This window comes from Microcaecilia unicolor, chromosome 8 (genome assembly GCF_901765095.1).
Source record: "Microcaecilia unicolor chromosome 8, aMicUni1.1, whole genome shotgun sequence".
Taxonomy (NCBI): domain Eukaryota; kingdom Metazoa; phylum Chordata; class Amphibia; order Gymnophiona; family Siphonopidae; genus Microcaecilia; species Microcaecilia unicolor.
Genome location: NC_044038.1, coordinates 168,602,802 through 168,618,374, shown reverse-complemented (window position 1 = coordinate 168,618,374; position 15,573 = coordinate 168,602,802). Strand labels below are relative to the sequence as shown.

Sequence of the window (15,573 nt, the reverse complement as noted above, 5' to 3'; positions counted from 1 at the left end):
GGGTGAGATTTTCTCCCCGGATTTTGTGCTTTGGCTGCATAAAGCATACATGATGAAAAGAGCCCTTCCTCAAGGGTCGCCTGAGGCGCCTCTGATGCCCCCCCAATGGATTCTGGCCTGGGACTTGCCCAGTGAGGTTTTTTTCCCGGATGCTTGGCCTAAAGATAAGCGCAGAAGGGTTAATTCCCCTTCAGATTGTGGTGCACCTTTCCCCCCCCCCCGTGGTCGGGGTGTGAGGATCGGAGAAACTCTGACAGACGTTCTTGGTCTGAGGAACCAGAGTCAGGTGCGGATTTACCACAGGATCTGGATGATCCCTCCGCGGTGAGGATTTTCCACCGTGATGAGCTGCCAGCGCTTATTTCAGATACCCTGCATGCCCTCTCGATTGAAGATCCTGACAGTGGCATGGCCTCCTCGGGTAATCCCAGGATGGCTAGTACCAAGAAAGCTGCTCAGGCCTTCCCTTTGCATGATTCCATCCTAGAGCTTGTTTCGGCTCAGTGGGCTGACCCCGAGGGACCTTTGAGAGTTTCTAGGGCTATGGGGCAGTTATACCCTCTGCGTGAGGGACATATGGCTCGTTTTCAAATGCCTACAGTGGATGCCCTAGTCACTGCGGTGACAAAGAGAACTACCCTCCCGGTTGAAGGAGGTGTTGCCCTGAAGGATGTTCAAGACCGTAGGCTGGAAACAGCGTTGAAACGGTCCTTTGAGATTGCAGGTCTCCACTGTTTCGGAGCGTCTGCATGCAGCTGTTATGCTGTGAGAGCCTGCCTAGCTTGGCTGCAACAGGCAGTGGCTCAGCCCGGAGATGGAGCGGAGTCCTTCTTGGATGTGGCTCCGCGGATGGAGGTGGCCTTGTCCTTTCTGGCTGATGCCCTTTATGACCTTGTCAGAACTTCGGCTAAACAAATGGCAGTAGCAGTGCACTAGCCGCGCAGGCCGAACTGATTTGCCACTGGGCCGAGCTGCATCTTCAGTGTCTGTCGGCAGCTCATATTGCAGGTCAGAGCAATGTGCAGGCCGATTATCTGAGCAGGCATCAGATCGATCCAGCAGAATGGAATCTGGCAGACGAAGTATTCCTGCAGATCTGTGCCAAATGGGGCAAGCCCGTGATGGATCTAATGGCGACAAGTGCCAATACCAAAGTCCCGTGCTTCTTTAGCAGACGGAGAGATCCTCGCTCGGCGGGGTTGGATGCCTTGGCTCAACCCTGGCCTCTGGGTCTACTTTGTGTTTCCCCCATGGCCCTTGATAGGGCGCCTGCTCTTGCGGATTCGGCTGCACCCAGGAGAAATGGTCCTCATCGCCCGGATTGGCCAAGGAGACCTTGGTATGCAGACCTCCGACAGATGCTCCTGGAGGCTCCTCTGCCATTACCTCTGTACCGAACCTTTTGACTCAGGGACCGGTAGCCATGGAGGACGCCGGCCGCTTTGGTCTTACGGCATGGCTATTGAGAGGGCGCAATGGAGGGATAAAGGTTATTCCAATAAAGTTATTTCCACTCTCCTGCAAGCCTGCAAGCGGTCCACTTCCGTGGCTTATGCCAGGATTTGGTGCCTGTTTGAGTCTTGGTGTGCTTCCAGAGCCATTGTTCCAATGCGGGCTCCTGTCTCGCCGATTCTGGACTTTTTGCAGGAAGGTGTACAAAAAGGCTTGGCCTATAATTCCCTGCGGGTGCAGGTGGCCAGCGTTGGCCCTCCCTTCGTGGTAAGGTGGAAGGCGTGTCTTTGGCTGCTCACCCCAGATGTGGCACGGTTTTCTTAGAGGGTGCTTCGGCTCCGACCTCCAGTGCGAGCACCCTGTCCAGCTTGGAACCTGGGGCTAGTTTTGAAAACCCTGCAGGCATCTCTTTTGAGCCGCTTCGGCGAGCATCGGAGAAAGACTTGACACTGAAGGCCGTTTTTCTGGTGGGCCAGTACCTCGGCGAGACGGGTGTCAGAGCTCCAGGCGCTGTCCTGTAGAGACCCATTTCTGCAGTTTTCAGAGTCCGGAGTCACGGTTCGGACCGTGCCTTCCTTTATGCCTAAGGTGGTTTCAGCCTTTCACTTAAACCAGCCTATTTCTTGCCCTCTTTTTCAGAGGAAGAGTTTCCAGAATCTTTTGGGCAGCTGCACCTTTTGGATGTGCGCAGGACTCTGCTGCGGTATTCTGCGAGTTACTAACTACTTTCAGGACTTCTGATCATCTGTTTGTTTGCTATCCGGTTCTCGCAGAGGGTCCCCAGCGTCTAAAGCCACTTATTGCCCGCTGGCTCAAAGAAACTATCTTTTCAGCTTATCTGCTGGCCGGCAGGGTTCCGCCCTGTAGCCTTAAGGCACATTCTACTAGAGCGATTTCTTCCTCTTGGGCTGAAACTGGAGCAACTCTCTCTTCAGAGAGATATGCAGTGCAGCAACATGGGCTTCTAAGCTCTCCTTTGCCCGACATTACAGGCTGGATGTGGCTGCCAGGAGGGATGCGCGTTTTGGTGCACAAGTGCTAGCGCTGTGGTGTGGCTTGTTCCCACCCTATCTAGGATTGCTTTGTTACATCCCATAAGTAATGCTTCATCTGCTTGATGACAGGAAGGGAAAATAGGTTCTTACCTTGGTAATTTTCTTTCCTTTAGTCATAGCAGATGAAGCCATGAGCCTCCCTGTATGATTGTCTGTATGCTTGTGATCTTGTTTTTCAGGTTCTGTTCTAATTTCCTGAAGTTCCTCCTTGGGAGAAAGTTGGAAAACAATCTTCAGGATTCATGTTCCGTTTAATTTAGGAGGATGTGTTCATTCCTCCAGCATGTTTTTTTGGAGGATATGGTTGATTCTCCTCCAGGAGGCGCAGTGTCCTCTCCAGTTCTATAAATAGGAGGATGAGTTCATTCCCTCCAGTGTGTTGGGAGGATGTGTGATTCCCTCCAGGAGGCGCGTGTGTTCCCCTCCACTTATACAATAAGGAGGATGAGTTTATTCCCTCCAGGAGGATGTGCATTCCCTCCTTTATGAGTTCATGCCCTTGTGATGGGCCACATCGTTCGCTGTGAGGGAAAGCTCTTGTGATTCCATTGCGGTTTGCCATACTGCTTTGGAAGCTTCAAATACTGAAGAGGCAGTGGAGCTAGCTGGCCAAGAGGGCACTGTGAAAGTTTGAGTGCTTTCTATCTCCCCTGCTGGTTGATGGACATAACCATACGTAATGGCTTCATCTGCTATGACTAAAGGAAAGAAAATTACCAAGATAAGAACCTAATTTTCCCATTCCTTTCCTCTCTGGTACAAAAGGGGCAAATTGTCCTAAGGTTTTTAACATTGACTTTGCTAATATCCCTATTGTCCATCAGATTAGAAATTTGGGGGTGCAACTTAATACTACATTATCTATGAAAAACCAGGTTGGAAACATAATAGCAAAGGTATTTTATAAATTAAGAATTGTACCGCATATTAGATCAGTGGTTTCTGTTGAAAAGTTTTGTAAAATTGTTCAGTCTGTAGTTTGATCACTGTTAGATTACTGTAATGGTTTGCTAATGGGGATTACCGGTAACATGCTGAAGGCGCTACAAGTAGCTCAGAACACTTTAGCCCGAGTGATTAAAGGAGGCTGTCGTTATGATCGTGTTACTCCAGTTTTGAAATCAGTGCATTGACTCCCTGTAAAATTTCTCATTGAATTTAAAATCTTATTGCTAGTTTTCAAAATATTGAATGGTAATATTTCACCAACTCTTAGTGCCATTTTAAGATGTTATCAATCTACTCGTTCTCTGAGATCATCTCAGAAACAGCTACTTGACGTGTCTTCATTTCATCAGGTTTATTTAGAAGAATGCAGATCATCTATTTTCTACATCAAAGGTCCGGAATTATGGAAGGCTTTGCACATTGAACTTCGTTCAATACAAAATATGGACCAGTTTAAAAAAGCATTGAAAACTCATTTATTTTTTCTTTTGTTTCCTCTGATGTATAAATTATTTTAATACAGCAGATTAAAATTTACATGGTATGTTTCAATTGTAGAGTTTGTTTGTTTGTTTTTTTTGTATAGTTGTGTAAAGAAATAATTTTGATTGCGTTGGTTTTTTTTAAATATTTTGTATGTGATTTGTTATGAGCCCAATAATACAAAGAATGAACACCTTTTCACATAGAAAAGACCTAACCCACACACCCAAGTTCATCCAAATTCCTACAGGTGCTTTCTAAGAGAGAGACCTCTCTACCTCCTGGGTTCTGAAATGCCAAACAGCTTGAACAAAGTAATGTGTTTTTAATAATACCTTAAACTTCTTCAGAGATTCCTCTGTAGAAAGATGAACAGGAAAGGAATTCAAAACAGGGATGGGTACCAAACAAGAAAAATGCATAATGTGCATAGGCTCCCAACGAACGCTTGTAGGAGGTAGAATCACCAATATACAGTCTGAGACAGACTACAACTCTCTGGCTTGTATGGTGCAACAGCAAGATAAAGCGGAACCACTTTATGAGATGCCCTAATGTATTCAATGCTGTACTTCACAGAAAGACAATGATAACATAAAAAGTGGCATGACATAATCACATCCTCTAGCTCTCCCTAAAAATTGAACAGCTGCATTCTGCAAGGCTTGAAGAAGTTTAAGGTTGGCAAAAGTAATATCTGCATAGACCACTTGAGTCTAAATTAGAAATCAACAGCTCATTAATTAAAATATGCAGCAAGGCCTCACCTAAATAATTTCTAAGAGAAATGAGCTGACACAATACAAACCTCCCTCCCCCACCTTTTGTACAACAGATGATACCTGTTCAGCAAAGGAGAGTTGGGAGTCAATCAGCACACCCTAATATTTTGAAAGTGCCCAGCAATGTCGTGGGCAAACCTTGCAAAAGTGGAACCAAGGGTGGACAACTTAAATGACACATAGAGGCATATTTTCAAAGCACTTTGGGAGGCTAAGTGCTTTGAAAATAAGCCTCATTCCATATCATCAAGCTGATCAATCCATAGACTGGTGGGTTGTGTCCATCTACCAGCAGGTGGAGATAGAGAGCAAACTTTTGCCTCCCTATATGTGGTCATGTGCTGCCGGAAACTCCTCCTCAGTATGTTCTCTATCTCAGCAGGTGGTGGTCACACACAGCAGCAGCTCTGGCTAGGCCTCCAAGCCTAATCCTTAGGTTTTGTTGAGGCCTGGGGTTGAGGGCTCTTTTGAGCAAGTGCAAACCTGGTGGTGCCAGGTCCCTCCTTTTCTCCCCCCTCCCGCTGGCTCCGTTTAAAAAAAAAAAAAAAAAAAATTTTAAACGTCTTTAAAGGCGTTTAATTCGACGTTTCTTTAAACGTTCATTGCAGCTACTCACTGGGACACCAGTTCGTTACAGCTCGGAGCGGCAAGCAGGTAATTTTACCTTTTTATAGCGGGCAGGGGGTTCCCCGATTCTTCTCCTCGTGGCATATGGCGTCGGAGGGCGAGGGCGCAAAGGGTCGCTCCCCGGATCGCTGGAGCGCTTCTAGAGGGGATGCGGGGGTTTTACAACCTGATTCGCCCTTGATGGGTGACAGTTTAGTGACCGATGAATGTCCCGGTCGTTCCTCCGGCGTGGCGGTTTTTCCCGCCATAAACGCCCATCCCCCGCTCCTCGCCTCCGCCATCTTGGCCGGCCACGCGGCTCGGACGGCTTCTTCGTGGGCCGCCCTTGAGGTTGGAGACATTAATGCCATGAACGCCCTTAATTTGGGCGACGGCACAAGCGGCTAAAGTTAAGCGCCGTTCTTCCCGCGCGGCTCCTTCGCGGAGTTTCGCGCCGGACGCCATTTTGGATGCGCAGCATGTCTCTCCCCCGCTATTGCGAGCGCCGGTTGAGAGTGCGTCTAGGGCTGTTGCCCAGGCTGCGGAAGTGCACAGTCTGGGGGGTTTCTCCCCCGAGTTTGTTTTGCTGCTGCATCAGGCTTTCCTCATGCAAAACGCTGCCCCTGCTCCCTCTTCTGATAAAGAGGTTGAGGTTCCCAGAGGTAAACGCCCTCGGGTTGATTTCCAGGCCTTGGAGGACTTTGTCTCCTCCGATGTAGATGAGGGCAGCGTGTCTGAGGTCTCCCAACGGTCCTTTGCGGATTCCTTGGAGGAGATAGATCCCCGCTCGGATGGAGCGGATGACCCCTCTGCAGCGCGGCTTTTTAGCCCAGAGGATTTGCCCAACCTGTTTTTACAGGCCATGGACGCTTTGAAGATTTCCTCTCCGGAGGACGTCTCTCCCTCAGCCCCTGTTGGCTCTGCCATTATGCTGGGGACGAAGCGCCCGCCTAGATCCTTCCACGTGCATGATGCCATGCACACCTTAATTGCGGCTCAATGGGATGTCCCGGAAACGAGCCTTAAAGTGGCTAGGGCTATGTCCCGCCTCTATCCTTTGGCTGTGAGTGAACGTGAGGCCTATCTGTGGCCTACCGTGGATTCTTTAATCACTGCGGTGACTAAGAAAACGGCGTTGCCGGTGGAAGGTGGCACGGCCCTAAAGGACGCCCAAGACAGAAGATTGGAGGCGGCCTTAAGGTCGTCCTTTGAGGCAGCTGCTTTAAGTTTGCAGGCCTCAGTTTGCGGCTCCTATGTGGCCAGGGCGTGCCTGATTATGGTGCAGCGGGCTTCCCCCTCGGATCTTTCCTTGAGGGCTGATTGGCCGGCCCTGGAATCGGGCTTAGCCTATTTGGCAGACTTGCTGTATGATGTCTTGAGAGCCTCAGCTAAAGGCATGGCTCAGACAGTCTCTGCGCGGCGGTGGCTTTGGCTGAAACATTGGTCTGCTGACCACGCCTCTAAATCCCGCCTGGCTAGATTGCCTTTTAAAGGCAAGCTGCTCTTTGGGGTCGAGCTGGACAAAATCGTGTCCGATCTCGGCACGTCTAAGGGCAAGAAATTACCAGAGGTCAGGGCTCGGGCTAGTACTCGTCCCGGTACCTCCAGAGGACGGTTGCTGGAAGCCCGTCGGTACCGCCCGGGCAAGTCGGGTTCCTCTGCCCCCTCTTCCTTCAAGAGGAATTTCTCCCCCAAGCAGCATTCCTTTCGCAGAGACCGCCGTCCCGGAGGTGCTCCCTCCGGTCCTCCCCCAGGGTCTCGTACCCAATGACGGGGCCTTGGTCCACGCCCCAGTGCAGATTGGAGGACGGCTGTCCTCGTTTCTGGGCGAGTGGACCACTATAACTTCAGACGCGTGGGTGCTGGAAGTCATCAGAGACGGCTACAAGCTAGAGTTCTGCCAACCCTTAAGAGACGGGTTTGTACTCTCTCCCTGCAAGTCTCCGGTCAAGCTGTGGCAGTGCAGCAGACCTTGGACAACCTGATCCGCCTGGGTGCGGTCGTTCCGGTGCCAAAAAATCAGATTGGCAAGGGACGTTACTCCATTTACTTTGTGGTTCCAAAGAAAGGAGGTTCTGTCCGGCCTATCCTCGACCTCAAAGGGGTCAATCGGGCCTGGAAAGTGAGGCACTTTCGCATGGAGACTCTCCGCTCTGTTATAGCGGCAGTGAAGGCAGGAGAGTTCTTGGCTTCCTTGGACATCAAGGAAGCGTACCTGCATATTCCCATCTGGCCTCCTCTCCAACGCTTTCTGCGTTTTTCAGTCCTGAGACGACACTTCCAGTTCAGAGCCCTCCCTTTCGGGTTGGCTACTGCTCCGCGGACCTTTTCCAAAGTAATGGGGGTCATAGCGGCCTTCCTGCTAAAGGAAGGAGTACAAGTCCATCCTTATCTGGACGACTGGTTGATCCGAGCCCCCTCTTATGCAGAGTGCGGCAAAGCTATGGACCGGGTAGTTGCTCTTGTGAGCTCCCTGGGATGGATCATCAACTGGAAGAAGAGCCAGCTGCGCCCGACTCAGTCCCTGGAGTATCTGGGAGTTCGATTCGACACCCAAGTGGGCAGAGTGTTCCTGCCAGACAATCGGATTGTCAAGCTTCAGGCTCAGGTGGACTAGTTCCTAGTAGCCTCTCCTATTCGGGCTTGGGACTACATGCAGCTGTTGGGCTCTATGACGGCCACGATGGAAGTAGTGCCCTGGGCCAGGGCTCATATGAGACCACTACAGCTATCTCTGCTGCTGCGCTGGACTCCGATGTCGGAGGATTATGCTGTGCGCCTTCCCGTGGACCCAGCAGTGCGCAAGGCGCTGAGCTGGTGGACGCAGACAGACAAGTTGTCTGCAGGATTGCCTCTGGTGACCCCGGAGTGGATTGTCGTCACGACAGACGCCTCTTTGATGGGCTGGGGAGCCCACTGCTTGGGAAGGACAGCGCAGGGGCTCTAGTCTCCTGCAGAGGCAAGTGGTCTATCAACCTCCTGGAACTCAGAGCCATTCGGTTGGTGTTATTGGAGTTCATCCCGGTACTGGTGTTGTAGCCTGTACGGGTCCTGTCGGACAATGCCACGGCTGTGGCCTATATCAACCGCCAGGGAGGTACCAAGAGCGCCCCTCTAGCCAAGGAGGCTATGAGTCTTTGCCAGTGGGCGGAAGCGAACCTGGAGCAGCTTTCAGCGGCCCACATTGCCGGAGTCATGAATGTCAAGGCGGACTTTCACAGTCGCCATACCTTGGAGCCCGGAGAGTGGCAACTATCTGCTCAGGCGTTCTTGGACATCACGAAGCGCTGGGGCCAGCCGAGCCTAGATCTGATGGCGTCATCGGCCAATTGCCAAGTGCCGCGCTTTTTCAGCAGAGGACGGGACCCTCGATCCCTGGGAGTAGATGCTCTTCTCCAACAGTGGCCGACACAAGAGCTCCTCTATGTGTTCCCGCCCTGGCCCATGTTGGGCAGGGTGCTAGACCGGGTGGCAAAGCATCCCGGCAGGGTAATCCTGGTGGGTCCGGATTGGCCCAGACGTCCCTGGTATGCGGACTTGATCAGGCTCTCAGTCGACGATCCTCTGCGGCTGTCAGTGGAGCAGGGCCGGTTACATCAGGGTCCCGTGGTGATGGAGGATCCCTCTCCCTTTGGTCTTACGGCCTGGCTATTGAGCGGCAGCGTCTGAGGAAGAAGGGCTTCTCAGACAAGGTCATCGCCACTATGCTGAGAGCGAGGAAACGCTCTACTTCTACTGCTTACGCCAGGGTTTGGCGTATCTTTGCAGCATGGTGTGAAGCAGGCTCACTTTCTCCCTTCACTGCTCCAATTTCTTCAGTGTTGGCGTTCCTGCAAGAAGGTCTGGAGAAAGGCCTGTCGCTCAGTTCCCTTAAAGTCCAGGTAGCGGCTCTGGCTTGCTTCAGGGGCCGCCTGAAGGGTGCTTCCCTGGCTTCGCAGCCAGATGTGGTGCGCTTTCTCAAGGGAGTTAATCACCTGCGCCCTCCTCTGCACTCAGTGGTGCCTGCGTGGAATCTCAACCTGGTGCTAAGAGCATTGCAGAAGCCGCCTTTTGAACCCTTGTCGAGGGCATCTCTGAAAGACCTGACGTTGAAAGCAGTCTTTTTGGTGGCTATCACTTCAGCCAGAAGAGTTTCCGAGCTCCAGGCGCTCTCATGTCGAGAGCCTTTTCTGCAGTTCACTGAGGCAGGAGTGACTATTCGCACAGTGCCTTCCTTCCTGCCCAAGATTGTTTCTCGCTTCCATGTGCATCAGCAGCTCTGTCTCCCTTCCTTTCGTAGGGAGGACTACCCAGAGGAGTACTCTGCTCTTAAATATCTGGATGTGAGACGAGTCATCTTCAGCTACTTGGAAGTGACCAATGATTTCCGGAAATCGGGATCATCTGTTTGTCCTGTTTGCAGGTCCTCGTAAGGGTCTGCAGGCTGCTAAGCCTACAGTGGCAAGATGGGTCAAGGAAGAAGCCATTGCCAGCGGCTTATGTGGCCGCGGGGGAAGGTGCCGCCCTATCCAGCTGAAGGCTCACTCCACGAGAGCTCAGGCGGCCTCGATGGCAGAGGCCGGATCCGTCTCCTTGGAAGAGATATGCAAGGCGGCAAACTGGGCTTCGGCTCATATAACTTCTCCAAGCATTTACCGTTTGACTGTGGCTGCACGGGCGGAGGCCCGGTTTGGAGCTTCAGTGTTTGAGGTCAGGGGGATTTCAATGTCCCGCCCTGGGTGAGTACTGCTTCGGTACATCCACCAGTCTATGGATTGATCAGCTTGATGATATGGAAGGTAAAATTATGTATAATCATACCTGATAATTTTCTTTCCATTAATCATAGCTGATCAATCCATAGCCCCTCCCAGATATCTGTTCTGTTTTTATTCTGGTTGCATTTCAGGTTCAAGTTTAGTCTTCAGTTATTTCAGAAAGACTTCGTGTTCAAGTTCTTTCACTTGGATTCTTCAAGAGTTGAGACGAGTTTGTGTTACAGTGAGCTGCTGCATTCCTCTCCCCTCCGTTTTACGGGGCTGGATTGAGACATAAATTCTGCCGGCACTCCCTCCCGCTTCGTGCGGCTGTAGGGCAGCTTTGTACCCCTCCCGCTTCGGCGGTGTTAGGGTCAGTCAGCTCCTCCCGCGGTTGCGGTTGCAGGATAAGCCAGATCCCCCCGCATCGGCGGGTGTGGTGTCCCTCCCCCGCTCCGCGGGGATGAGCTGGACGGATTCCCCTCCCCCACTTGTGTGGGGATGAGCTGGGTTAATTCCCCTCCCCCGTTTCGGCGGTGGTGAGCTGGGCAGAGTGTCCCTTCGTGGGTGTAATTCTCTAAGTGCTGAGTCCTGCGGATGGAGCTTTGATATCGACATACTGAGGAGTTTCCGGCAGCACATGACCACATATAGGGAGGCAAAAGTTTGCTCTCTATCTCCACCTGCTGTAGATGGACACAACCCACCAGTCTATGGATTGATCAGCTATGATAATGGAAAGAAATTATCAGGTATGATATACATATTTTACCTATCTAACAAGCCTTCTTCTTATCTACATTCAAAACCAAGAAGATACCCCATCCAAACATTTTATAATTCTACTAGCAGTTACAGATCTTGAGTCTCTATTTCCACCTTAGCGACCAGTACCACAGTCTGCATATATATGGCTCCATATCCCCAAACTTTGTATCAATATGGCCAATAATGCAAGAAAAATATTAAAATTGGGGACAAAGAGGACCCCAGGAGTATCCTATCGTCCAGAGCACAGGATTCTGAGCCTTTGCTCTCCCCCCCCCCCCCCCCCCAAATTGTACTGTGCCAGATATTTGCAGTAATAATTTTCTTGATGTTCAGTAGTAGTTTCTACTAAATTTTGGTTACTGATGGTATTCAAAATATCTTTTGTCTACAAAAATAACCATACATGAATGCATAGTTGTAATATGCATTCAAGAGGAGTTTAACATTTCATGATCTTCGGCCATTTGAGGTGTCGATTTTGTAAATGTCAGTGTGATGTTAACATTAAAATTCTCAATATATTTTAGAGTTTTCTTAATTTTGAAATAATTTATCTAATTGACTTGTTTGATTTGTTCACAGATGTTCAACCTGTTGCTTATGAAGAACCTAAGCACTGGTGCTCCATTGTATACTACGAATTAAACAATCGTGTTGGTGAGGCTTTCCATGCATCTTCGACTAGTATTCTAGTAGATGGATTTACAGATCCTTCTAACAATAAGAACCGGTTCTGTCTTGGTTTGCTGTCTAATGTCAATCGCAACTCAACAATTGAAAACACTAGGCGACATATTGGAAAAGGTAATCTTTGAAACCAGCTCATTCTATATAAGGGTTTACCCACAAAATTCTAGATCATGTAGTACTACCTGTTATTGGAAGGGAGCAAACCCCAAAAATGTATTTGAGCACCAAACTTCCATGGACGCAAGTCTGTCATGTGAAAAACGTGTATTGGGGTATCAGAAAATCAGATCTGTGAGACATGCTACAGTAATACCCTGTATCCTAGCATTGTCAGCCATTGGGATAATATTCCTCCTTTTATTATTAAACAGATAAGGTAGCACCGGTGAGAGGAGAGATCCCTCTCGGAGGTCTTGATTTAATTAAGATTTCCTATTCTTTATCTGAAGCTTAGTAAATGAAGTCTTTAATATACTACTGCAGGCACTGGCTAAGTACATAGCCAACAGCTCTCACTCCCACAAGTCTCTTTCATCCTCTCCCCAATCAACAGCTCAGTTAACCATCCCTTTCCTTGTTGGCTTTTGCTGTCTCCCCAGTTATCTGGTTACGTTCTTCTCCATGCTAGCTAGTCACCCTTCACAGCAACTAGTCCAGCTAGCCAGCCATCACTACTGATCTCGATCCTCTACATGTAGTTTGTTGTCTTTTGATCTATGCAGTGCAAGAACTCCTGTGCTGGTCTTGCGAGATTTGAGACTCTCAGACCACATGGGAGTTCCTACACCTTTGGTCAAACTTACTGTGAGTCACACAGTGCAGAGAAGAGGACTTCTCCTTGCTAGAGTGGAGGAGTAGCCTAATATTTAGAGCAGTGCTTTGAGAACTAGGGAAGCCAGGGATAAATCCTGTTTCTCCTACTGATTGCTCCTTGTGACCTTGGCAGGTAACTTATTTCTCCATTTGCTTGAGGGACAGGACTTAGGAGATTTTTTTTTCTTTTTAACTAAAGATTAGCACATGTTATCTGCAGCAGGGCCCATAGAAATAAAAATGACTCCTTTTGGCAGATAACGTCACTAACCCTAGTAAAGATCCTCTTAGAGTGTAAGCCCTCAGGATTTTTTTGCTTCGAAACTATTACTGAAAACCTGCTTCCTTTACTACTACTACTACTACTATACTACTAATCATGTTCTATAGTGCTACTAGAAGTATATAGCACTGTACACATATGCAGATACTTTCTCTGTCCCTAGAGGGCTCACAATCTAAGCTGTTTACCTGGGGCAGTGGAGGGTTAAGTGACAGCCACACGTGACAAGGAGCTGCAGTGGGAATTGAACCCAGGTTGCCAGGATCAAAGCCTTCTGCACTAACCATTAGGCTACTCTTGCACTCACGCTTCCTTTCAATCTGGCAGTTCAGAATTATCCATTCATTCCTTGATGATGCTTCTCAATAGACCATTCTTTATGCTCTTCTGGTGCCCCATTTGGATTACTGTAGCATCATTTTTTCTGGTCTTCCATAGTAGCTCCAATCCCAAAATGGCTGCTGTGACCTCCAGCGGCAACCTTGTGAGACTGCCGCTGAAGACAACATGGGCAGGAGCATGTGAGAGTAGGTCCTGCTCTGACTACTAGAACACCAGGTGAAATGGTAGGTGGTGGTGGGGGGGGGGGGGGGGGGGGGGAACGACTCTCTTTGGGGGATGGGGGGAGAGGGAGGAAAGGAATACCAGACACCATTGAGGAGGGGGGAAGGAGGAAGACTACTTGAATATAAAACCCTCCGTTTATATTTGAATTAACATTCCCCCCCCCCCCCTTTTTTTTTTTAAGGGAAAAATGTTGTCCTTTTTTTTCTCTACCAGTTTCTATATTAAAACTAGTGAGGCTCTTCATATACATTTGGGCTGGTATCAAATCATTGCAGTTTCTGTGGAGTTGTTGCCACTGCCGTTGGCTATCCCATAGCTTTCCATAAGACCAGTTCTTGTTTTCTTATCCACACTTATCCTGCTGCCACCTTTGTCCAACAGTATTTAGTCATCATCAACCCGCGATCTCCAGCTTAGTTGATTTCTGGGAAGGTGCGACACTCCAGTTTCAAACATTACTACCTGCAGGCTTCCTCTTCTTTATCTTTCCTTCATTTTCTTATCACCCCTCCTTTTCCTCTGCTCCTGAAGGAGTGAAGGGTGATTATGTACATTCCTTGTCATCAAGCAGATGAAGCCATACGTATGGGTTATTCCATCAACCAGCAGGGGAGATAGAGAGCACTCAAAACTTTCACAGTGCCCTCTTGGCCAGCTAGCTCACTGCCTCTTCAGTATTCTCTATCTCCCCTAGCAGGGTGGCTGCAGCTTTTTCGAGCTCCAGAAAAATCTGCCGGGAGGTGGTTCCTGCTTGCCAGTTGTTAACCAGGGTGTTGGAGGCTATAGCAGCTTCACTTTAAGGCACATAGGTTAGCCCTTTCCCTGCCTTACCCATACCTCGTGGATGTGGACATATGCCTTGCTTTCCCTGTCCTTACCCACCAACAGTGGATGCAGGCATATAGGTTTGCCCTTTCCCTGCCTTTCCCACTCATTTGAGCCTCCGGAGTCTTCAATACCTCTGCTTTCCTCACAGCTTAAAAAAAAATAAAAAAGTTGCGTCGCGTTTTTTAAACGCAGAGAGACGCTGGAACAGAGGTTTTTGACCTGATTTTCAGCGGGATCGTAGTTGTACACTAGATCCTTTGAGGTAAGAGTGTTTTCCAACTCCTCCGGGGTGGGCCCGCGATCGGGGCGATTTTGGCGTGAAACCGCCATTTTGGATTTTACCGCCGTTTTTCGGCGATGGCTGCGGACAATGTAAAGCGCTGTTCCACTTGTGGCAAGCGCAAATCAGCAGCAGGGCTCTGTAAATCGTGCTGTACTGGCGTAGGAGCCGGCCCGAGCATGGCGAGCGATGTTACTTCCCGCTCTGAGCTGGCAGCGGGCGCCATTTTGCTTACACCGCATGGCGCGGCCTCCGGGGACACGGAGAGACCTGAGCCGGGTGGGGCACCTCGAGATGAGGTTATTTCAGGATTTGGGTGCCCAGGGTGAGATTTTTTCCCCGGATTTTGTGCTTTTGCTGCATAAAGCATACATGATGAAAAGAGCCCTTCCTCAAGGGTCGCCTGAGGCTCCTCTGATTGCCCCCCCAATGGATTCTGGCCTGGGACTGCCCAGTGAGGTTTTTTTTCCCGGATGCTTGGCCTAAAGATAAGCGCAGAAGGGTTAATTCCCTTCAGATTGTGGTGCACCTTCCCCCCCCCCCCCCCCCCCCCCGTGGTCGGGGTGTGAGGATTCGGAGAACTCTGACAGACGTTCTTGGTCTGAGGAACCAGAGTCAGGTGCGGATTTACCACAGGATCTGGATGATCCCTCCGTGGTGAGGATTTTCCACCGTGATGAGCTGCCAGCGCTTATTTCAGATACCCTGCAGGCCCTCTCGATTGAAGATCCTGACAGTGGCATGACCTCCTCGGGTAATCCCAGGATGGCTAGTACCAAGAAAGCTGCTCGGGCCTTCCCTTTGCATGACTCCATCCTAGAGCTTGTTTCGGCTCAGTGGGCTGACCCCGAGGGACCTTTGAGAGTTTCCAGGGCTATGGGGCAGTTATACCCTCGCGTGAGGGACATATGGCTCGTTTTCAAATGCCTACAGTGGATGCCCTAGTCACTGCGGTGACAAAGAGAACTACCCTCCCTGTTGAAGGAGGTGTTGCCCTAAAGGATGTTCAAGACCGTAGGCTGGAAACAGCATTGAAACGGTCCTTTGAAATTGCAGGTCTCACTGTTCGGGCGTCTGCATGCAGCTGTTATGCTGTTAGAGCCTGCCTAGCTTGGCTGCAACAGGCAGTGGCTCAGCCCAGAGATGGAGCGGAGCCCTTCTTGGATGTGGCTCCGCGGATGGAGGTGGCCTTGTCCTTTCTGGCTGATGCCCTTTATGACCTTGTCAGAGCTTCGGCTAAACAAATGGCAGTAGCAGTGGCAGCTCGCCGTCGTCTGTG

At 49.9% G+C, this 15,573-nt stretch overlaps 1 protein-coding gene across 3 annotated transcripts in view; it reads left to right on the top strand.

Annotated features, from left to right (window-relative positions):
• The window catches only part of SMAD5 (SMAD family member 5), a 60,549-nt gene that overhangs the window by 25,441 nt on the left and 19,535 nt on the right, over nucleotides 1-15,573 (top strand). For all 3 annotated transcript variants that reach the window (XM_030211117.1, XM_030211119.1, XM_030211118.1), the window contains exon 5: nucleotides 11,416-11,637. In XM_030211117.1, coding sequence (XP_030066977.1) covers nucleotides 11,416-11,637 — 222 coding nt within the window. The remainder of the gene's footprint in view (nucleotides 1-11,415; nucleotides 11,638-15,573) is intronic.